Source organism: Lepisosteus oculatus, chromosome 6 (genome assembly GCF_040954835.1).
Source record: "Lepisosteus oculatus isolate fLepOcu1 chromosome 6, fLepOcu1.hap2, whole genome shotgun sequence".
NCBI lineage: Eukaryota > Metazoa > Chordata > Actinopteri > Semionotiformes > Lepisosteidae > Lepisosteus > Lepisosteus oculatus.
The window spans coordinates 22,151,978-22,175,336 of NC_090701.1; the positions used below are offsets into that span (position 1 = coordinate 22,151,978).

General features: G+C 37.7%; 2 protein-coding genes across 3 annotated transcripts in view; one reads left to right on the top strand and one right to left on the bottom strand.

The window, feature by feature from the left end:
• smchd1 (structural maintenance of chromosomes flexible hinge domain containing 1) overlaps positions 1-2,805 on the bottom strand; it is a 60,099-nt gene extending 57,294 nt beyond the window's left edge. The window contains exon 1 of the mRNA XM_015354452.2: positions 2,319-2,805. Coding sequence (XP_015209938.2) covers positions 2,319-2,528 — 210 coding nt within the window. The 5' untranslated portion in view covers positions 2,529-2,805. The remainder of the gene's footprint in view (positions 1-2,318) is intronic.
• mettl4 (methyltransferase 4, N6-adenosine) lies at positions 1,431-23,344 on the top strand. Of its 2 annotated transcripts, none has more exons than XM_015354453.2 (8): positions 1,431-1,759; positions 8,221-8,286; positions 10,464-10,830; positions 12,038-12,104; positions 12,982-13,156; positions 14,279-14,385; positions 14,488-14,579; positions 22,446-23,344. In XM_015354453.2, exons 1-8 carry the CDS (start codon positions 1,748-1,750, stop codon positions 22,601-22,603), a joined length of 1,044 nt encoding a protein of 347 aa, XP_015209939.2. In that variant the 5' UTR covers positions 1,431-1,747; the 3' UTR covers positions 22,604-23,344. The 2 variants fall into 2 exon arrangements, with proteins under 2 accessions (XP_015209939.2, XP_006634415.3); XM_006634352.3 differs by lacking the exon at positions 1,431-1,759 and adding an exon at positions 6,357-6,877.
• Positions 23,345-23,359: the final 15 nt, after the last annotated feature.

Consider the following 23,359-nt stretch of genomic DNA (forward strand, 5'->3'; position numbering starts at 1 on the left):
TTCAGATACTAAGGTCTCAAAAACACCAGTTCCTCAGAAAGCAAGACCTGACAAGGTAAGCTACATCACATCCCAAGACAAAATAGAGTGGTGGTTTCAATAAGCAGATTATTCACAGTAAGTTCTTCAACTGTGTTCTTTCAAGACAGTTGTGAAAAAGTCCAAATGGATTAAATATTTACATGCAAATTAAAATAATCAAACAATTTATTATTTAACTGACTTCAATTAGACTTGCAATAATAAAACCTAAAATAACAACGACATACCCCAATTTTCCTTTCACACAACATAACGCTTCTGTCACACAACCTAACCGATCTCTCCAGTGAAAACTATCACTTGAGAGGAACTGGACAAGACGTGCAGAGATTCTGAGGAACTGGAAAATAAATACTTCAAATTGTGTAGCTTTGCTATTGTTTTCTTTCACTATTCATTTTTAAACGAAGTACTACAGTAAGTACAGCACATACCTTATTAAAGCATTTAAAACTCCAGGAAACTAATAACACACACATCATGTTTCTTCACCATGAATTTGTCTGTGAACAATATAAACTGCAGACACCGGCTTTATTACTTATTCTTCTTTAATACCAAGAGATTAAAAGTAATATTGTATTAGTACACTATACACTTTCTTCCAGTGCCAAAAACAAACCAGGAAGTCCAAAACATCTTATGCGAAAAGCAGAATTATAATAGGCAAATTACATGTGCACATTTAAGGGAATTTACTGTAAAACTAAATCAAGGATCAGAATGATTCAGAATGAAACCTGACACTATCAAATTGAAAACAATCCACAGTTAGTACCACGTGTGATAATCTTTTTGGTAACTGATTAGTTGCGTTGCATTAATAGATGCATTATCTCTTAAAACTTCCGTGGATAATGCCACTTGCATATCTGATACAATCATCTAGGCCTATTTACAGATTACCAATACTTAACTGTAAACACTGTTAATTGGTAGCCTTTTGTAAGGTGAGCAAACAGTCTCCAATAATTCCCTGTATGTGATACTGTGGGGATACACTAAATACTATTTATGGACAAATGGTGTATTGTGTGTTCTCTGTATTTCGTTGTTTCAGTGCTGAGATTGCAACTTTCTCAACATTATTATTCAAGGGTCAGCAGACCGTGTTTAACATACTACAAAAACAAAATGACTATGTTTGCAATTTAAGACCTTGGATGGAAGAAAAATCCTAAGAGATAGGTGATCCCTATGCCCAAGGTTGTAAACCACTGCTGTATATAAACATCCCAGGCTTAGAGAGAAAATGCGCGAACCGTTTCTGTTCCCAACCGATCAAGCTGAATCGAGGGACGCCCGTGAGAGCTCCCACGTGTCTTCGCAATATTCGTTTTCCTTTGGCGTGAATCTCTGAATAAGGTCAAATAATTTAAATGTATAAAACAGCAGTTGGAAAGAAACCAGCGACTTTAAATTGCACTGAAAGGGAAAAAAAACGTACCACTAGCGAATATTACTGTAAAGCGGAAGGTAAACGGAAAGAAGGAAAAGTACGGCCTCCGTCGGAGTTGTCATCAGCAGACCGCAGTCCTTTTTTGGCAGAACTGTAGTCAATAACTGTTGTAAAGTGGCCGAGTACAACAAGTGAGGCAAAAATAAGAACAAGACGCTCGCCATCCGCAAGCTGCACAGCACGGAATACAGCATACTGGCCAACTTCATGTTCAAGACATGAAGATCTAAAGAGATCTTCTTGTGAATGGGAAAAACGGTAATTATCTTACACTTTTAGTAAAACGTCCGCCTTCACGAAAAACGTTAAAAATGTATAGCTTTTAGAAACTGTGAATATTAAAATGTAATATTTCTCACGTCTAAGAAAGGGGGTGCTAAAAAAACCATTGCATTAAACTCGAAGTTGTTTGGTGTCGGAGAAACTGTGGGAAACGGGGGGGAATTTAAATAAGCTTTTTGGAAAATCAACACCGATTAACAGAATCCCTCAATTTTGTTACAGAACCACAGTGCGACTGTATGCTTATTTTTTTATTTTGAATTAAACATCTCTACTGTAAGTTACTCGCAAAGTTTTGCGAGACTGCACACACTTGCCCACAACTACATCGCTCTCCACTTAGTCAGCTGTCTGCAATAGTAACAAGCATGATGTGCGGCTCCAAAGCTGAGATGAGGAGCTCGACTGCAGATCACATCCTTGTCAGCTTTAGAAAACTTTAAAGAAGCGATAAACTCGGCACTGTAAAGAAAAACAAATGCATGCCTTTCTTCTACATGTCAGATCTTTAACGTGTGACAATAGATGTATTTACCTTGCGAACAGTGGCGATGAACTCCTCGAGGGACACATTCCCACCCTCCAGGACCTTCTCGATGGTGTCATTCTTCTGCCCACGGCAGTCAAACACGAATACCTTTCTGATGAACCCGAAGGAGACTGCTAGCCCAGGATTGCAGGACACCGCCGGCAGAGAAGAGTCCTTACTGAAGTCGCAGTCCTGCTTTCTGCTTGCGGACGCCATGTTTTATCCGGGCAGGTGAAAGCTGCAAGCAAGGAGTCTTTCGTTTTCAGCTTGCAAGAGCGTAACTGGGTGTTTAAATCCCCCTCTGCATTAGCAAATCTTTAACGATGGACTGAGCCGAATCGCACGACTCCCATTCAATTCTGCGCCATTGTCCCGCCAGTCTGTATTTCTGAAAACAGCTGCGCAACCCGCCAAACGCTTCTGAACAGGCCGACCCCAGACGTCACTGCCTGGTACCACGTGTTGGTGTTGACAGGAAGAATAACAACGAAAAAAAACTACTCAAGAATCCTTCATGTGGATATTTAACTACACCCCAGTGTTTAATCGCACATGGCGCTGACCAAGGACTCGTACGTTTTGTCATTTCCTGCCTCTGATGAGACAGGAATCAAAAACCATTATGATTTTCGATAATGGCCTTCGACCCTGTTAATACCGTTGAAATGAAACGGTAAAATGACACAATATAATACACAACAGAATTTAAAAAATGTGTATTTATAGGGGAAGAATTACAACTCTTTTGCTTCTTGAAACCATAAGTAAAACTCTGAAAAGTGGTTCGTGCTGTTATTTTTATAAGGATCGATCACAGGAACTAGAATATCATTTTTTCTGTTCCCACTGTTCGCTACACGCTGTCTTTTGTAACTTAGTAATGTCAAGACTAGAGCGTTCTGCTGAATAGAAGAGAATATTGTACTTGAACCGGTATGCTTGGGAGTTTTTTAATGAGTTGTGTTAACTTAGCCTGAATTGTTTCACCGACTTATTATTTTCACCTTTTGCTATCATGTTTTTAAGTTTCAGTATTTTAAGTTGTTTTCAACAATTGTCTTTGGAAGCTGTCTGCATTTTTGCAGAGCTAGGCTATTCTTTGCTTTGCTATAGAAAACGGTTATGAAAATCCATTTCAATCATTGTATTATTTTTCTGTTATGGGCATTTGCTGTGTACAGAATACGAAAACTAGTATGATCTGCAAAGTATATGTTCTGTGTTTTGTTCTGTGGTTGTAATCACTAAAGGCTCAGCCTATGGTGTGAAACCCAGTATCTTTTTGATTCTCCCAGTGCTGTAGAAGTTGCACTAATGTTCCATTTAGTATCTTGAGTGATAATGTCCCATAATAGCCCTAAACCCAGAGACACTATCTTAAAGACATAATTTATGGTTGTGCCTTATCATTTTGGCCCAATAATTCTGCAATTAATTACAGCCTAGAATTTGATGGAATGATTAGCAAATTCTTAGAAAACATTACCTGTTTTTCTTAACCCTAAAGACCTAATACTGTAGGTAATTCCTCTTTCCTTGATTCAAACTGGGGTAATATATTGGCACTCAGCCAGATACAGTGCTTTGTGAAAGTATTTATCCCCCCTGCACAGTTTCCACATTTTGTTGATGTCTGAGGCTTGCAATTCTGACACTTTCAGATAAGACTTTATATCTGGAATTTACACAATCTACTCTACACTGACAAAACTAAAAATACTGATGGTATGTAAATAAGATTTATAAGGAAAGTTAGCAGATTCCCAGTTGCATACATATACAACATCTTTGAAAAGGCAGTTCTAAATCAGTTCAGGGTGAAATCAAAGGTTAAAAGGTCACAGAATTTGGTGTAATTACAGTATCTCTGAATGAAATAAGAATTCTTAAACTTGACTTCAGAGTTAATGTGTTTCTCAATGTTTTGGCAGATATTGGTTTTTGAGATACAAATCACATTAAATGAACCATGAAAATCAAGGAGCTCTCAAAACAGATCAGGGATGAATTAATAGAAAGGCACAGGTCAGAAGAGGTTTGCCAATGGTAAAATTGCATTTCACCATTTATAATGAATGAATATATGCCACTGACTATCTGGACATGAGTGTAGAACAGCCATCCAAAGTGAGCAAATGGTCAAGCAAGAAACTGGTTAGGAATACCACTGTACAGCCAAACGTGAGTTTAAACAAATTCAAAGTTCTGTGTTTGAATCCGGTGTCACTGTGAATACATCAATAATAAGCTGCCCTATACAAAAAGGTGGCCTGTGTGGGCAAGAGGCAAGAAAGAAGCTTGTACTGAAAAAGACTCATCTAAAGTCTTATACGATAAACATCAGAGACATGGTAGAGGATGTCATGGTCAGATGAGACAGCCAGTTACATCCATTCCCATCTGTCACCCCTGATAGTATCATGATAGTGATAGCATCATGTTTTGGGGATACTTCTCATCCATAGTGTTCTGAGAATACAACAGATGCAGATAACTACTTATACCTGTCAGTTAAGAGCTATATTATACGTTGATATTAGATTTTAGAATACATTATTTGGAATAAAAGGAACCAATAGTTATAACCATGTTTTTTTAAAAGTATTTAAAAAAGAACAAGGATTACACAATCTCGTGAAGTATGTGGGTATGATGTACAGTACTTAATAAAATCTCCCAATTCTATTGAACACTAGAAGAATAGGAGAGTTGGAAATGCATTGCCCACATGCTAAGCTTTCATTTATGAAATTAAATCTTATTGGTTTGCCAGATCTTTCTTTCTAGATTTGCTGTGTTTGTTAATGTTTTGGTCTGATAAAAGAATACTAGTACCCAGTAAGCTTTAAATGTGACACTTGCTTATGTTTGAACTATAGGCTTGCAGGATGCACAGAACTGTTTTTCTTCATCTGTAATCTAAAACACTTACTTATTTTGAGTTTTGCACCTTTTGTATAAACTCATGCTATTCAACATTTGAAATCCGTATGTGTTGAAAGGAGAGATTGCTAACAAATTTGTAGTAGTGAGTCTGTCTTAGGGACTTGCAGCCAGGAATTCTGGACTTGGCCCTGGATTTTACCCACAGCTTTGGGCTGACCAATACAAAGGTTTGGGCAGTATGAATTTAGTTGTTGCTGTTACATGTTCATATTGCACACCTGCTCATCCCTTTATTCCTTTTCATCTGTTGCACTCTAGATTTGTATTGTGGTAGACCCTATAGCAGAGCCAGGCCCACGTCAGTAGCAGGTCACCTTCTATGTGAGTCAGTAGTTTAAGTTCTGGACCTGGTTGCCTTGACAACCGTATTTCCATCAGACAAGTTCAAGTTACATCCTGACCATTTTAGTGAAGTGCAGTGAACAAAGATCCGTTTGTTCCGTTATTCTTTCTCAAAACAGGCTTATACCTTATACATGTGTTTTTTTTGCTTTGTTTAGTACAGAAGCACATTGCTGCCATCCAGGAAATAAAAATCCTGAGTTATCCTATAATTAAGGGTTAGCAATGATCATTTGAGTGAACAACCTGTTACATTGTGCATTCACAGCACCTAGAAGCTACTATTCATAGCTCATCTGAACTGTGGGTTTAGTGTTCGTGACAATATTCAGTACTTTCTACTGGGGCTTAGTTATAATTACATTTTGCAAATTGTACCTAATGTGAGCACAATTATAACCGTGAGGATGTATCCTTAAACAACGACTAGTGCAATCGATTCAAATGCTTAAAACTGAAAGTGATAATGGAGGTATTATATGACAATTGTGCTATCGCGTGATGATCATATGAAGTACGTGACAATGTACTATCTCATTGCGAGATAATTTTCTCATAGTTCTGATATAAAACTCGGGATTTTTTTTCCTTGGCAGCAATGTGCTTCCTTGGTTTTAAAAAGCATGGTATTTCAATTAAAATACTTAACACCTATCACTTTTGAGATTTATGGTGCGTACCATAACTGTTTTTAGCAATCTAGAAATTTCATATTTGCAAACAGCAGAAGGTACATTACAAGACATTCTAAAACGTCCTTAGCTTTTTCCTTGATTGGTTAATTCAAGTCATCGATGACGTAAGGTGGTGCTGTGTTCTGCGCAAGCGTGGGGTGCAAGAAATATGGCTGCGCCCTATGGATGTGCTGTTTTAATTTTCTGAGTACCCAAAGTTTTAGCAAAATTCAGAGTCCTTCTTGGCACCTTTCCATAAATGAAAAACACTCAAGCGTGCCCTTACCCGTAATCGGATTGTGCTGCAATATGTCTGTAGTTTTGAAAAACACCAAAGGATGGTTGTTGGACCAGTGCTCCTATATAAACAAAAGTTTTCAACAATGCCTGTCATTTATCAGCCCACAACAGAAACGGAACCTAAGGTGCAGATTTAAAAGAAAATATTTTGAAATATTAAAACCTCATATTTTGTCGAAGTCCCTTACGAACTCAGATTGCCTCGCTCTCGGGGGCGCAGAAACTGTCGCACAAGAAGAAAGAAAAATAACTGCGAATTCGCAGAAAGTGTCCGATGAAGAATTGCCTTCGATCACGACAAAGGTAAAGATCTTTCACGTCTAGTAGTTTAACATTCAACCGAGTGAAGGTGGGATCGCTAGTCCCAGACATGCCGGGGTCCAGAAAGTAATACATTATTATTTCCCTCCTTTTTAAAAACAATGTATAAAACGTTAGTGACAGCTAATTTATTATTGATAATAATAGTAATTTAGATAGGTATTGGGTCCTACCTGCCAACGTAAGAGGAAAATATTTTTAACTTGATGTTCCCGTATCCTGTCGACTACGGAGAGATTAGGGCTGCTGGCTTCACGACAGTCTTTCAGCGTGCTCCTCTTTTTTCTTAAAGCATTTCATTGACGACATTTCAAGCATTTCGACACCTCAGTATGCTGTAATGTTCGTGCATTGATAAATAAACCTTGATTGATAACTACTAAGTAGAGCAAAACAATACCTGCAAAAAGGAACCTCCATTACTGGCGGCGCAGGCGTTATAATTCTACTAACGGCGTTAATTGTTTCGGGTTGGTGTTGATTAGAAAGGACACCGAGACTTTAGAAGCATCTGTACCGGAATCTAAGCACCCCCACACTTCACTTGTGGCAGGATCTCGTTAGTGGTTCTCTGCCTGCAGTCGTGGCCCTGTCACCTGGTGAAAATACCGTTATCAGGCGCGTAAAAAACTAGATGGGCAAAACTCTCAACAAGTTTGACTTTATCCTTAGATCCGTGTGTCAAAAGTGGTGTAACATCCTTGCGGAAAAAAATCACAAATTGCATTCAAGAAAATAGTGCACACTATCAATCAAACAGGTAGTTTAGGAGGTCAGTTGGATCCACCTTGCTGTGAATGGACCCAGAACTGAAACTGCAGGGGGCCTAATCCACCCCATTGTAATTACTCTGATTTAATCTTATACGTTGTTGCTCTTAGCTATACACAAATTATTTGATGAATTCATAATGCCTCCAGTATCTCCCACTCCAGTGCTACTGGTCCTGAGCGTACTCCTCCAATTTCTTTTCATTCTCTTTTTTTTTGCAGCGAAAAGCTTAAAGAGTGCAAGTGAAATGCATCGATTGACTTAAGAGTTCAGTGAAAGGGAAACAACGATTTTTGCATTATGATTACAAGGCTCATTACATTAACATGCATTTGTTTCAGACTGCCTGTGCAGCCACGTTTCATTAGAACACGCAAAGAAAGACAGTGGAATTAAATGGTTTTACTATTCTATGTGGGTACCATTTTGCATGCACATTTCAGTGAAAACCACACCGGTCTGCTGACAACCTCACATCTATTGACTCTTATATAGTTAGTTATTAAGAAACAACTTTGTGAAAAAATAAACATTTGTATTTTCTTTTGTTCAAGAAGCGTAAACGTAAGCACAAGGAGCTGAACCAAGGCGAGAGTGATTTGCAGGTCTACCATGAAAAGGTGAGCAAGTATTTTCAGTTGGATTTTCACGTACAGAAGGAAAAGACAGTTTTTCATTGTTAAGGAACAAGTAATAGGTTTATTCCATGCTGAAAGGAGTAGAAAGTAAAGGCAACGTTTTGGCTGTGGAGCCTTCTTTGGGTGCAAGGAAGATAGGGCAGTTTGAAAGGCTCCACAGCCAAAAAGCTGTTTTCTTTCTTCTCTTTTCAGCATGGAATAAACCTATTACTTGTTCCTTTGCAGCCTACACATGCTGACGCGGCTACCCACCTGAACGACTTTTTTACCCTCAACATGTAGTCTGAGCGTCTTGGGTACAGCGTTGTTTTAAAAAACAAATCCAAATCTGTGGGAAAGCTCCAGTGCCTGAAGATCAAATGATCAGAGCCTCACAAAAACACACACATACTGTAGGGTGGTGTTTCCCTGTGAAGCAAGGGGGTCTTTGTGTAAATAGCTTGCATGACTCCTCATTGGCTCACTCAAAGCGCATGAGAATTAGTGCCTGGCCAAGTCATGTGCCGACTAAGCAGGATTCCTTAAGCAGCGGCATATAACAGGCACAGTGCCGCTGGGATTGGCATGACTCCTGTCCCCTCCGGGGGACCTGCAGGCTTGCTGTGACGTCCATGAGGGACACGTCACTGAATTGTCTGTGTGTTACAGGGTGTCCAAAGATGAATGTGCCATTTGGAAGGTGGTTCAGAGGAGTCTGTCTACATGTACTTATTCTTCCCATGTGAATATAAGAGTTGTTTCTGAGTGTCTCGGTGTAAAGACACAATCGGAAATTCCAAATTAAATTGCTATTTAATAAAAATATATGGTGATTTTACATTTCTGAAAACTATATATGTATGTTCCTTATTGTATATTGTAAAGTTCTGCTTTAGTTGTGCAGCTCCACCATGTGGCTGTTCACAGCTGACCAGAATCACACTCCCATACACATTGGTTCTCTTAACTGTCCCTCCTAACTGCCTGTTACAAGTAGTGGGTGGCTGGGGGGGCAGTTCACCTTCCATGTACACCGCTCTGTTGTTCACACGCAATTTATTATGAAAATAGCAGATATATCAGCACCATGTCTGTACATTTTGTGACATGTCCACTTGTTAACCACTGTGATAGTTCGTGTATGGCACTGTTCTGCAGCTATGTCTGTTGCCGATTGTGTTTCATCCTTATATATTAAGTGTACAGTTTCAGAGATCATGTAATTGTGTTCAATTTGTTTACTGCAGGGGGTGATACTGTGGTGATCAGCACTACTGTATGTGCTGGGCTTAATTAAGTTTTCTGTGTGGAGTTTGATTCTTCCCATGTATGTATGGGTTTTCACTTGACACTCTGATTTCCTTCTGTAAGCTGTCCAGGCTAATTGGTGACGCTAAGGTGTCCTGTGTTTACGCACATGTCTTGCTGTGGACCACTGTCCTGTTCAAGGTGTGGTCCCACATTGAACCCCATGTCTACCAGGTTAGGCCTTGGCTCAGTTTGACCCTTTAAGGCTAACTGGGTTGTTAAAAATTGACAGATGAATAATAAGCTGAGTTTTTAATGATTTATAAATGAATGCATATGTGATAACAAGTCAGGAAACCTAAGTCACTGTACGCGCAGATGTGTACTTCCTGGTGAGAATTACGTGGGAGGTTTGAATTAATTTGAAGGGGAGTGGTGCAGGACACAAGGATGGTGGTTGCTGGATTTGTCACTTGGGTGATTAATGATGGATCATTAATAAGATGATTCGTGTGTTAGCCTTAAATGGACGCTACAGTTTTGGTCAGTGGAATGTGCTAGTCAAAAGTCAGGGAGCCTTTAACTCTTTAGACCATATGTCTGGTATTAGTCTTTATTTTTTCCAGGCATTATTTTTATAAGGCAAGCAATGGGTGCAAGTCGGGATACACCCTGTAAGGAATACCAGCCCATCGTAGGGCACTCACAAACACGAGTTATCTTACCAGTGTGTCTATAAACTATGGGAGAATCATGCTAGCAGTTTTCAAATACAGTGTAGAAATACTGTCAGTGTTAAACTGATATAAGAATATCTGTAAGAAAAGATTTTTCGCAAAGATTTTCAACCTGCTGTAGTAGGACATTTTACCAGATTTCTCCTAAATTGCCTTTGAATTTTATGCCAATATTAAAGTGTCTTTTTTGTTTAGGTTAGGAAAGTCATTTTAGAGGGATCCAGAGCTTTACTCGATGAAGGCTTCACCTGCGGTTACTTCTACAGTGACAAAGCAAACGAAGGCTCAGAAAGTGTTTCCCGTCCTAGTGCTGGCAGTCGACTTGCTGATCTTTGTGAAATGGCTAAAGAACTCCCATTTGCGACTGAGAATGAGGAAACGTCCGTGCAGACAGTCGGCGAAGGAGCGAACTCCACAGAACACCTTGATCTCTTCACGCGGGTCACAGAAAACAACATGGACTGCTCAAGACTGGTCACTCTGATGGGAGAGCAATATCTCCTGCCTCCCCAATGCAGTTTCCTGCTTTCTGATATGTCAAAAATGCAGCCCCTTTTAAACTGTAAGTATTCACTTCCTTCTCTTGAGCCTTCCAGGCCGATCTGCAAACCAGTGACTTTCTGCTGCACAAAGCAGTTTTAGAAATATGAATAACAGAACATTAAAAATATTTACGTGGAAACACCCAGGGTAGTAGCTTCGAAATCCTAAAATATATATGGCTTTAATGGTTTGCACTGGAAATATCCTATGAATGGGTAGGTTTAAGTAAAATTCTTAAGTGTGTGCATTGTTGTCACAAAAGACTAAATTTCATTTTTGACTCATTTGGAGCCCTTCATGTTACCACATATTATTGCTTCCTACTTGGGTAAGCAGTAGAGAAAGCACATTGTAGCTGCCATATGTAACTTTTTGGAGAAGAGTGTTCACTGTAACCTTTAGCTCTGGTATTCACTAAATTCTTGCAATTGCATCTCTGACATCTAGTGGTTAAAATGAGTAAAACAGTTGTTCAGTGGTTTTCATTCCGTAAGCAATATCAAAACACTGCTAATAAATATTCAACATTATTCTTTTCTCCTGGAGGTAATAAAGTACATCAAATTTAAATCTACAAAATAGATGTGTAAGAATATCAAGTGATGATTAATGATGTGGAACACAAATCTAATTGATTTATTGTTGACTGGTAGATGGGATGAATTAAACTTCATTGATTGGTTAATAAAATGAGCTGCTACAGCACTTCATGTTGACAGCTCATATATAGTTTTTCTTGAGTTGTTGCGATCACAGTTTAGGGTATTATGATCAATATGAATCATAGTTTGATAAATTAATTTCTATACACCTAAGCTCAGTTGGAACAAGAAATAGGTTTATTCCATGCTGAAAAGAGAAGAAAGAAATCACAAGGTTTTGGCCGTGGAGCCTTCTTCAGGTGTGTGAAGCTCAGTTGTATTAGTAAATTGTTGTAATCGAAACTGCTTGAAACTTGAGAAAATTGTTGATGTCATTGTACACATTCATTTGTGGCTTATTGGTGTGGAGGTGGTCTGTGGAGTTACAGAATTTCTTCCTTCTGTTAACACCATAACAGGGTTAGGAATTATTTGCTACTTTTGTTTTCCTGCACCTAAGATCAATTAAAGGCTAAAGCCATGCACAAAAGAAGGAAAAACGAAAAAGAAAAACACAGCATTTGGCTCTTAAGACTTCTTTAAGCTGCTCAAACCTTTCCAACACCTGTGTCTGTATTTCTACAGACCAGAAGTATGATGTCATTGTTCTTGATCCTCCATGGGAAAACAAGTCTGTCAAAAGGAGCAACAGGTGAGTATTGTAATCTGGATCCCTTAGAAAATAAATCCAAAAATGGCTTGAAAATGGCGCACATTTATTGAGTGGAGACTGCTTCATGTCCTGGCAGCGGAAGATAATTCTTTCCTTTTGGGATGGCTGTTTTTTCCTATAGTAATTAGTTTTGATGGTAACTGATAGTTGAAGTGGTACACTTCGGAAAGTAAGGCATGGAATAATGATAGTTTTGTGTGTGCTGGAAAACCCAAAATTCAAAATAGTATTACAAAACAGTTTAGTTGCTGTTTCATGGCAGAGCCGGGCTTGATGAGCAAAAAGTCTTCAGATTTAAAGAGGCTGTGTGAGGCTGAATCCATCTTACATTATTACATCCTCCTTGGTCATTCAGCTACAGTCTGCATGTGGCACAACCCAGACTCATCTTTTACGAAAAACATCAGGGACTGGATTTTTAATTTTATTTTTCTGGAAACGTTCTTTGTCTGGTAAAACTATTATGATAGTTAATGGAGGTAATACCTGGAGAATTTCTTTAGAAGTAAAGCACAAGTAACACTGCTTGTTCATCTCTTGCTTTTGCTACTAATGATAGGATTAACAAGAAAGTCTCAATCACTTTATTGTAGTACTTCAATAATATTATCATCTCGTAAGCATAAAAGCGCAGAACTTTGAAGAGGAAGCTGAACTCTGAAAATGCTGCGACTTGCATGAGAAACACCGTGCCTTTTGGTTCATCTAAATGTGAAAGAGGAAAAATAAATTATAGCGTGGAAGAAATTCTTAATTTTTAACTTACTAACCTGTTATGTATGTTTTTAATTTTATTTAGGTATCAGAGATCTTTTAAAAACATTTCTGTTCAAAATGTAATAATGACTTGTTTTAGGTACAGCTTTCTTCCGGCTTCTCAGCTCAAGAGGATTCCTGTCCCTGGCCTGTCGGCCCCTGGCTGTCTAGTGATCACGTGGGTGACAAACAGACAAAAACATTTGCGGTTCATCAGAGAGGAGCTGTATCCTCACTGGACTGTTGAGGTGCTTGCAGAGTGGCTGTGGGTGAAGGTAAAAAGTCCCTAGTGTGAATGAAAACTAAGGAACAGACTAACTCTTAATTCTGTTGGTCTGGAGACATTTTTCAGAGCTCAGTAAGGTCAGCCAGCTGTGTTATTGAAAGGCAGTTATGCACTGAAAGGTGAGGGGCTTCTGACAAAAGTATGTAACACATGAAGGAATATTAGCCACCAGATATTTTTAAATTATAACTGTCAGTTCCTGGCAAATTGTCTTGCCCTGTATAGTACGTCTGCATTTCTGTAAAAGCAGTTTTAAAGGACTGGGGCTATAACCTTTCAAGAGAATAATATCTTACTCAATATGCCTTTAGTCTGTAAACCATTTTCTTTTTGCTCTATTCTAAGAATCCCCAAAATTTCAACATTTAAAAATAAAAAGGTTTTTATTTTAAATAGTGTACATTTTATTACTTTGTGTTTTACTCATCAAGTCCATTGACATGTGACTTTTGTTTTTGTATTATTAGCAACCTTTCAATGTCTTGCACATTCATTTAATTCCTTATATTGTCCATACTCTCTCAAAATCATCCACTTTAGCTTTGTCTGGGAGCAGTATTCCCAGGGAAGATCCAAAATAAAGTTTTCAGTGTTGAAAGCGAAAGAGCAGCTTTGCCCTTAATATAAAATGAAACTTTTATGGTAATGTCACTCTACATTGGTTCTATTTACACATTGGCATCTGTCAATGTTTTCTTGAGTTGTTACACCTACAGTATGTAGTGCCACTCAGGCCCTGGAGCTTCTATCATACCCTTGAGCCATTGTTTTACCAAAGAGAAACCAGGTAAACAGTGTCACTGTAAGGCTTATTTTTTTATACTGTGAACCCTGTTCATTAAAAAATACTGAAAAAATAATTTCATTTTTTAAAATAATCAGAAATAACTATAGCCTGTTTCTCCCATCTTAACAAAAATTCACAAAATTTACCCCCTCTCAAATTATCACTGATTTAGCTTCCTGAAAAGCCTGTGGATTTTTAAACATGGGTTTGTCAGGGTTCCTTCTCTTTAGCTGTTGAGGGATTAGAGGTGGATCACGCCTCCAAGATTGATTTTTTGTCTTTGAAGCGGTGGCTCAGCATGTAACTTTCTGTTCTTTCTTTAAGATAACAAACTCTGGGGAGTACGTATTTCCACTTGATTCTCCACACAAGAAGCCATATGAAATTTTGGTGCTGGGACGGTACAGTGGAGGCAAAGAATCTTCATTAAGGTAAAAAATGTATAGGTCATGTGGTGATGAGGTACATGTATTCTTTTGGTTAAATAATGTCATAATTCCCCATTTTTTCTTTTTCCATTTCCCCTTTGCAAGGTCTTCAGAAAAGCAGGAAATTCCAGTCCCAGATCAGAAGCTGATAGTCAGTGTGCCTTCAACTCTGCATTCACACAAGCCTTCATTAGCAGGTACAAGTTTAGCAGTCAGTGTGCCACAAATTATTTGCATATTTAATGTCCTGTACTGGAACAAACATTTTAAAACAGACTTAAAATCATTAATTTAAAACTAAATATTTTCAAAAGCAGTATATGAAATGTGTTCGTAGAAAAATGTTGATTATTATTGCTGATAATTTGCTTGAGGACTAAATCATAGTAGGGTTTTAACTGTAAAAATAACAGCATTGTATTACATACATTCTGCATGTGAAGTTAAAATGGATTAGCCATGGCATGAGAGGGTAAAGTGCTACACGTGGTACCCTGTAAGGGGCTGAGCAGAGTGAATAAGCCTCCCACGCATCCTGAAACATGCGTAGGCTGTTACCGTCAAAGTTGTCACCAAGATTATGATCAAATCATATAGACCATGGTGGGATTGAATTAGAAATATCAGAATGAAACAGGAGAAAAATTGTTGGCACAGAATGAAATGTGATGTTTGGACTGTCAGTGGGAGTGTCACTGATATTTGTGTCATAACCTTTTTCAGTGCTTCTAACAAAAGAGCAAACAATAATTATAATGATGGGCATCCCTGTTGAGTGCATCTGCACTAACGCATTTGCAATATTGTATAGGAAATAGATTGGATATTGATAAAATAGTGATAGCACCAAAGCATTGTAGCATAGCACATCGGCAAGTTAGGAGATCAAATTCCCTTTTTTACATCTAAAAAAGCCGTCCATAAGAGTGGCTGTTGGTGAGGGGAAGGCATGCTGTACAGTATCAGAAGAAAATCAAGACTTGTTTGGTCCCCTGAAAAAGAGCCTGTGTAAATAGTTTTTTTTGTTTACCAGCTATAATGACCAATAGCGATAGAGTTCTAATGGAAAGCAGAAAAAGTATTTGAACATGAATAATAATAATAATAATAATAATAATAATAAAATTAATAATTGCTTACACTTATATAGCGGATTTCTGCATACTGCACTCAAAGCACTTTACAGGTAATGGGGACTCCCCTCCACCACCACCAATGTGCAGCATCCATCTGGATGATGCCACGGCAGCCATAGTGCACCAGTACGCTCACCGCACACCAGCTATCAGTGGGGAGGAGAAAGAACGATGAAGCCAAATCATAGATTATTATACACACCTGCTTTGCTTCAGCGGGCTGCCAATTGTGAGTTGGAGGGTGATATGGCTGCTGAACTTTATGAAAAGTGTCAGATTTCACACAATTTTGTATAAAAGGGCTGACTTCAACCATTACTGCCAGCAACAGCTTGGGTGGAATACCATTTAAGACAGGAGATTTCCATTTTTGCATAGAAGGAAGAGGTGCTTTTATATCCTGCAAAGTTATAAGCGTGTGTAAAAGCTCTGCTTGCTTAAATTTGGAGGTATTTTCAGTAGGTTTAAGTGACTTAATCCCAGCCAAGCCTGTTACCGCCTTCAGAGGTACAGACAGTCCTTTGCTTAGGTAAGGGTTCAGTTTCTGAAACCTTTCCATAAGATTAATTGTATATATTCCACTCTTGAGCCATATGGAAGTTTACTTTTGTTCCTTTGATGGTGGTAACTTCCTATTCTGTTTTCTACACTGCCTTGCTCACACAAACACATTTTGTAATATTAAATACGTTGTATTCTACAATAAAATGAAAAAGAATCAGTCATAGTGAAGTTGTTTTGTTTTGTGTGTTAGGAAATCTACTCTGACAATTACATTTCAGAGTGGCCAAATGTCTAGCCTTTCTCCCCTGTAAGTCGTGTTTCTGTGTTTACACCTGCAGGTTTATGGTTTCTGCAAAATTTCATTGTTGCAGTTTTTCTTGATTAGAATCATCCATTTCCATCTAACAGGACTTAAATGTTATCTCTTTCTTCAGTTGTTTGATGCTGTTGTGATTCTGGTACTGTGCCACTTTAATAATGTCCACACACTTATATTCTTATACTCTTTGTTAACAGGGAAGAGAGTTTGAAGGTGAGACTGCGTAGTCCCCAGAATGATGCAGACAATTTTAACATTAGCTATGAGTTCAGTTTTCTGTCACTCCTGAGAATATCCAAAATATTGAAGCTGTGCATCAGAGAGCTTAAGAGTTCCAAAGAATCATCTGGAAAGTACGGTGTCTGTAGTTGCAACCTCAGGGGTAAGAAGCTTCATCCTGGCTTCCGTACCTGTAGTAAAGGCTGTGCCTGTCATTGTGACCAATGAGTCCTATTTATCAGTGGTCTGTCTTGGGTGTATAGCTTTGCTAGTTGCACAAAACATAAATTGATTGACTAGTTTAGTTCCTAATCTCATGTGTCACTTTGATTAGGACCTACCAAAACTTGCTGATAATTAATGTTTTTGAAGTTAACGTGCATAGTTAACTTTCAGACTTTCAGCCTATATAAAGTACAAGAATGAGGATCTTAATTCTATACTCAAGTAAAAAAACTCTTTTTATCAATGAAAATATTTATGTTGGATATTAAAGTCTAGCAGAAATAAGTTTCAAGGCTGTATGCATTTTTATCATAAAATACATGTAACAGATAAAGTCATGTAAAATACAAAAATTAAATTATTACAAGAGACCTGATTAGCAATCTATAGAATTGTAAAAATCGCTACAGTAAACTAACCTGGAAGATTAATTGGTACTGCTACCTGAAGTTTAACTGGGGTATAATATGACCTATTTAATGTAATTTAAACAATGACAAATGATAAGAGTAGTTTCTGAATATATTACATAGGAACTAGTGGCATTATAAGATCTTAAATAGTTTTGGTCAGGTGTGTTCTTTCTTGTATAATACTTTTTTCTGTTTCCAAAACATTGGGTCTACCGTAGGTCCTCTTGGAAGTATTAGAGAATCATATGGTCAGAATCCCAGAGCAGATTGATTTTATACTTATTTCTTAAAGAACCATATTGTAACACACAACTACATGAAGATCAGGAAGCTACAAATGAGACACATATAATGGACATGAGGGTTTATATTAATATATAATCTCTCCTTTTTGCCAGTATGATTTAAATGCTTTAAAAATCTGTGTTTCTGATTACCATCTGTTTGCTAAAATAAAAAGACTTATCATACAGAATAAGAAAGGCTTGGGAGCTAAGTTTTATTAACAAGGCCATTTGAAGAATTGAAGTTCTATTGTTAATAGAACTTAGATAACTGCCTTTTTCCTTGCATCACCTTTGTGCTCACCCTAGCTAAGGAATCGACACAGTAACATTGACAGCAGCATATACTGGTTTTTTATTTTAATCAGGAAGGAGCACCAGTTCCCTGTAACTCAGGACACCCATAGATAAATAGTAAACCAAAAAAAATCAAGGAATGTGAAGTCTAGTGACAGAAAAAAGAGATCAGTACATGATTTTGCCAGTAGAGTGCAGTGGAGCAACACGAAAACCAATGGGATGTTGTGATCGGATAGGCCACTGAGCATTTTCAATTAATTTTTCTTTAGGAAAAAAACTGTTTCATTAAAATTTAGAATATTAACAACAGATTGCCTTTATTCCCTCATTTCGTTTGGCCTTATTACTGTAAATAACTGCAATCTGTCTAGAGACACTTAATCAAAGCCCATCTTTGTTATTAAACCCACTTGTTTATTTTTCTTTGAATTGCCTGATTAAGAGCTTATACAATATGGACTTTATTATATCACAGTGTTACTTTTCATGAAGTTGTACAAAATATATTAAAATAAGACACAAATTCTTTAGTAACATTATGTACAGTCTTCTTTTGCTGTGTCATTGGATGTGCAATTATTTTCAGTTTGATAGTGATGGCTTACAAGTTTTTTATTTTGGTCAAACCTGTTGACTCACAAATCTAGTATTTTAAATACTAGTGTGAGCTACATAAGTCCTTATGTTTTATTTAATATGAAGATTAGTTGCAAAACTGCAGTCTTTTGTGCAAAGTTCACATTTTTTTTTCAAAACAGTTAAAACTGTCTCAGCAGACATTTGGTGAGAATCACTTCTGTTAAGTAATATTTTTTTTTCCTCCCTTGCTACTCTTTAACATTCCTTGAGTTTGACAGATTGTTAAGCCATTTGTTTGATCCAAATCGAAGAAAGAACTCACATGTGAGTGATTGAAATGTAATCAGAATAACTGACCAAAACTTATGTTCAGTGAAGGCAAGCACACATCTGGAATGAGCTCCTTCATGTAGCTTAATGAGGTGAAAGACAACAGTAATGAAAACACTAGAACATAAAATTCCCAGCTACTCCAGCATATACATTGTACTGTAAACAAGTACAAATTCTGTGGGAGTTCTGTGCGCCATGCAGTGAGTCAGCATGTTAGCTTCTCCTAGAAAAGAAAGAAGCAACCAGCAATCCCTGCCAGACATAAGGCCATGAGCATGCGAGTACACTCATCCTCCAAAAAGACAGAGGAACCTGGAAGTGATTTTGGTGTAGTTAGGGTAGACTCATAAACAGCCAAAGCAGACTGATGCTGATGATAGTTTTTAGTGCTTTTCCACACATGCACTGTGATCAAAATTCCCTGACCCACGGTCCAACTGATGATTACAGCCTACGCACTGTTTTGTGTGCAAAAGACATCACATGCTAGTTCTTTTCCACTGATTTTGAGAAGGAGCTCAAAACCTTAGTAAACTTCATATTTATAAATAAGCTGTTCTTTATTCTAAATGTAACTAAATTAGATTTCCTTTCTTTAATTTTATAAGCGTGTGAAGTGAAAGTAACTATTTTAGCTTCTCAAAGTACTTTACATATAGGAGAGATCATGATTCATCCATTACTGAAGTACAACATGCACCTGTGGGAGTAGCCTCACTACAACACAAATAAGGTAGGAACGTGAATCGTTTACTTAAACAGCTGAATCGAGGAGGAACTTTTGAATCAGGTCTGGGGTGGGGTCAGATTTTGGAAGCCCAGAGTACAATTTAGCCAGGGCAGCAGGGCTAACATCCCTGTTCTTGCAAACAGTGCCATGGTATCTTTAACTAACTTTGGTGTAATGTTTTGTCGACTGGATGACAACTCCTACAGCATCGTTTTAACACGATACTAGAGCATTGCTTTGGAAATTCTGGTCATTATGCAAGAGTGCCACCTACTGATCCACCAACAGACCTACTTAGATAGCTTTTCTTGAGTACTACTGAGTAGTTCCAAATTTGCATAGCTTCTGATAAGATCAGGCTAAAAAGATGGTAAGGGGACAGAAGTGCTGTTGATTATCTGTGGTGTGACTTTAAGACCTAAAGGTTCCAAATGGTTAATTTTAGTCAAGCCTTCCAGTATTTAGAGTCCACTTAAAACCTAAGTATGATGAGCCTAGGTAGCCAGAAATATTTTGTCATGGTCTTTGGGACTTATAGCACTGCTGCTATTTTAAAAAGGGATTGTTACAGTATTGTTTGAGAAAACGTGTGTTTCAGGGATTTCACTAATTTGTAAAACATTCTTCTTCCAATTTACCTGAACCTAAATTACCTGCAACTACTGTTGCAAATTAATTTACAATCAAAAGTGCCACAACTTTTCACAACTGCATATTGTTTCCAGCTCTGTATTCAGATCTCATGTTTGTCAGAGTACCTTTTCCTGAATTTACTACCGTATTTAGTAGTCTTGTGCTTCCCAAAAAATGATTCAAGCTTATGCAGGTCGGTGCGTGTCAGAACCGATGTCATCCCCAATGACACACTTTGCCGAAGACCTTAAGCACCAAACATTGACTGACGCAGTGCTGAGTCCAGCGTGACGTCAGAAGTTTTACATTTGAGATGCATGTCTTCTACAGCACAGACAGAACAGTGACTTTTGCACTTCCTTGCTGTCAAGAATTTAGACTGAGCCTTACCACTGAAAATAAGAGTACATCAAGTTCAATCACAAATACAGTTTATTCCCCTATTCAATGAGTTGGCTTAACCTTAAAACTCTAGCAAAGCTGCATTTAATGCATGGCAGACAGAGCTGTATCTAAAAGTGTCCAAAATTTATATCACTATAAGTAGTTGAAAAAACTTTCCAAATCAGGATTATAAAAGCTGCTTACAGTGTATTATGCTAAATAGTTTAATCTAATGTGAAAATCATTAGGATCATTCAAATAAGAAAACTACTTCTGGTTAATAATTTGAGAAGGTGTTATCCAAAGCTGCGTGCGCGTGGTGAATTATGCATCAGCAACTGTTACTGCACAGAGTCTTGCAAGTATACAGTTTGGTTTTATAGCTTATGAATTTTTTTTTTTGTAATGGGTATTGCAGAAGAATTAGAATAAATCTGTATATTTTAGTCTAGAGAAATCTAAACCAATTACCAGATTTTGAATATTAATCCACAAAATGAAAGTATGAATAAGAATGTTTGATTTAGCATGTCTAAAGCTCTATTTTTCCCTGAGAGGAATATTATTAATTGGTGCGCTGAAACTTCATGGATCAAGGTAAATTTTTAATGTAATAAGAAACTGTTTGTGAATAAAGAGAAATTAATGTTAGACAAAACAGTCTGTTTGATTTCTCTGTCCAAAGCTAGTATGCTAGTATGCAAAAGGTAAGAATCTTTTAATGTAAAAATAATAAGCAAATTATAAGCCATAAATGCTGTTTATTCAGACAATTTTGAGATTTTCTTACAGTTCTAGGTGGTGACTCGGGGAAAAAAAAAATTGGAGTGCACACATAAATACATATTCAGTTTTCTATAATTTATTGGATGTGAGCTGTTAAAGAGGTGATAACAAGCTTCACTGGTGAAATCTTAATAAGGTCATGGCAAAGTACTCACCTTAAATGTTAATGAGGTTAAATTTCTTTGTACATGGAAGGCTGTTGATGACTAATTTAATCTGTATTTTTGATGCTCTATACACCTTTTAAATAAAAATGTATTAAAGGAAAGATGAAGCCAGAACCTCTGCTGTAGATAAATTCACTCCAGCACAAAACTATTACTTTAAATATTTAGTGAAATTAATTGACATCTCACTTATGGTAATGAATACCGTCTCTAATATTGGATGTGTCGTCCACTGCACATTGCACATCATTGTGCTGTAATCATCTCAGGCAAGAAATCCCATCTCCACGTACAGCACCAGTTCCTAACGTTGCTCTCTATAATAAATTTGTGAGAAATAGGCTTTGGGTTAAACACCTGGAATCCATTCCAGGTCCAGAAAGAATTGAAGAGCCACTATCAAGACTAGTAGAGAATACTGCAGCTTTGATGTATCACTTTTTTTACACTTAGTCATAAAATCTTGTCTTGGCTTTCCTCCGTATTAATGTTAAAGTTTTAAAGCCTGAAGAGCACATGGCCTCTCTGAAGAGTTTGGAGTTAAATGAATAATTAAAATCTTTTATTCCTTCATTTACACTTGGCAAGTTAAGACGTTGGGAGTGCTTTCTGTACTTTCATAAGGTCAGTATTTGGCCTATTTAGTTTTTTTTTTATTTCTCACGGATGTCTAGAGGCTGGTGAGTGCAGAGGCTTATTAAAACCTAGAGCAGTTTGAGCTGTTTAGAAAGTTAAGTGAAAGCTCAAGATGTGCACGGTTATGAAAGTCATGAAAAGACAGGCAAGTCACCTGTGTGGGCGGCGAGGTCTCTGTTCCCTGCCTTTAAATGAAACCGATCTGTCAGAGCCACTGAAGCCTGTGGAGGCATTGTTCCCATCCTCAAGGGCATCCATTCCTCATGATTTGTGATTATAAATAACAAACCCGGCTGATGAAATCCTTGAAATTAATTTTCTTTTTGCCATTTTTAATGAAACATTCCTTTAAAAAAAATCCCTCCGCAGCTGTGATTGAATTTTCTTTTGTCTTTCTCATTGTTCCTCTTTGCAGATGTGCTGAAAGAGTATGTGGATCCTGCAGCAAAATGCCTGGAGTTGTTTGCACGCAACCTTCAGCCTGGGTGGACAAGCTGGGGAAATGAGGTCCTCAAGTTTCAGCATCTGAGTTACTTTAATGTTGAGGAGACAGACCCAGACATCCTAACCTGAGCGTTACACTGGGCATTTTAAGTTGAGGTTTTCCTTGTAAACCTTTGAGCCTGACTGATAGATACAGTAGGTCTAATCAAAACAATCCAGTTGTCTAGAAATCATTTTATTGAAGTGTTTTAACTGGTAATGTGTGGAATCCTATAGGAGCCAAAGCTATCTATGTTGGCTAACTTATGATATATACCTGGTTACAAACACTTCATAATCTGTCTTAGCAGCTTCCTTATCACAGAGACTCCATTTACTTAAAACATATTAAAAGGTTTGGATATCTACAGTACAAAATGCTGTAAAACAGAAAATGTTTCCAACATAGGCTAGTGTTTTTTTTAGCATATCCTTTAAATGTAATTGATTATACACAGGTTAAGAGAATAATCACCAAATCAATTTTAAGAGTCTTCTGTGTGCCAATTCAGTTGAATTAGCACAATAAAAATATGGGTGGCACTGTGGTACAGTGGTTAGCTGCCTTCTAGTCCTGGGGCCCTGAATTCAAGTTTGTATGTTTGTATGTCCTCCCTGTGTTCACATGGGTTACTTCTGGGTGCTCCGGTTTCCTCCCAAATTCCAAAGACTTTGCTTTGGACTTTTTGTAAGTTACTTGGGTTCTGGGAAACTCGGCCAAGGTGTGACTGCGTACGCATGTCTGTGTGTGTCCGCTGACTGGTGTCCCATGCAGGATGAAGTGGTTAAAAAATAGATGGATTAATAAAAACAGATATTTTAAAACCATGACATGCCTGTCGCTTT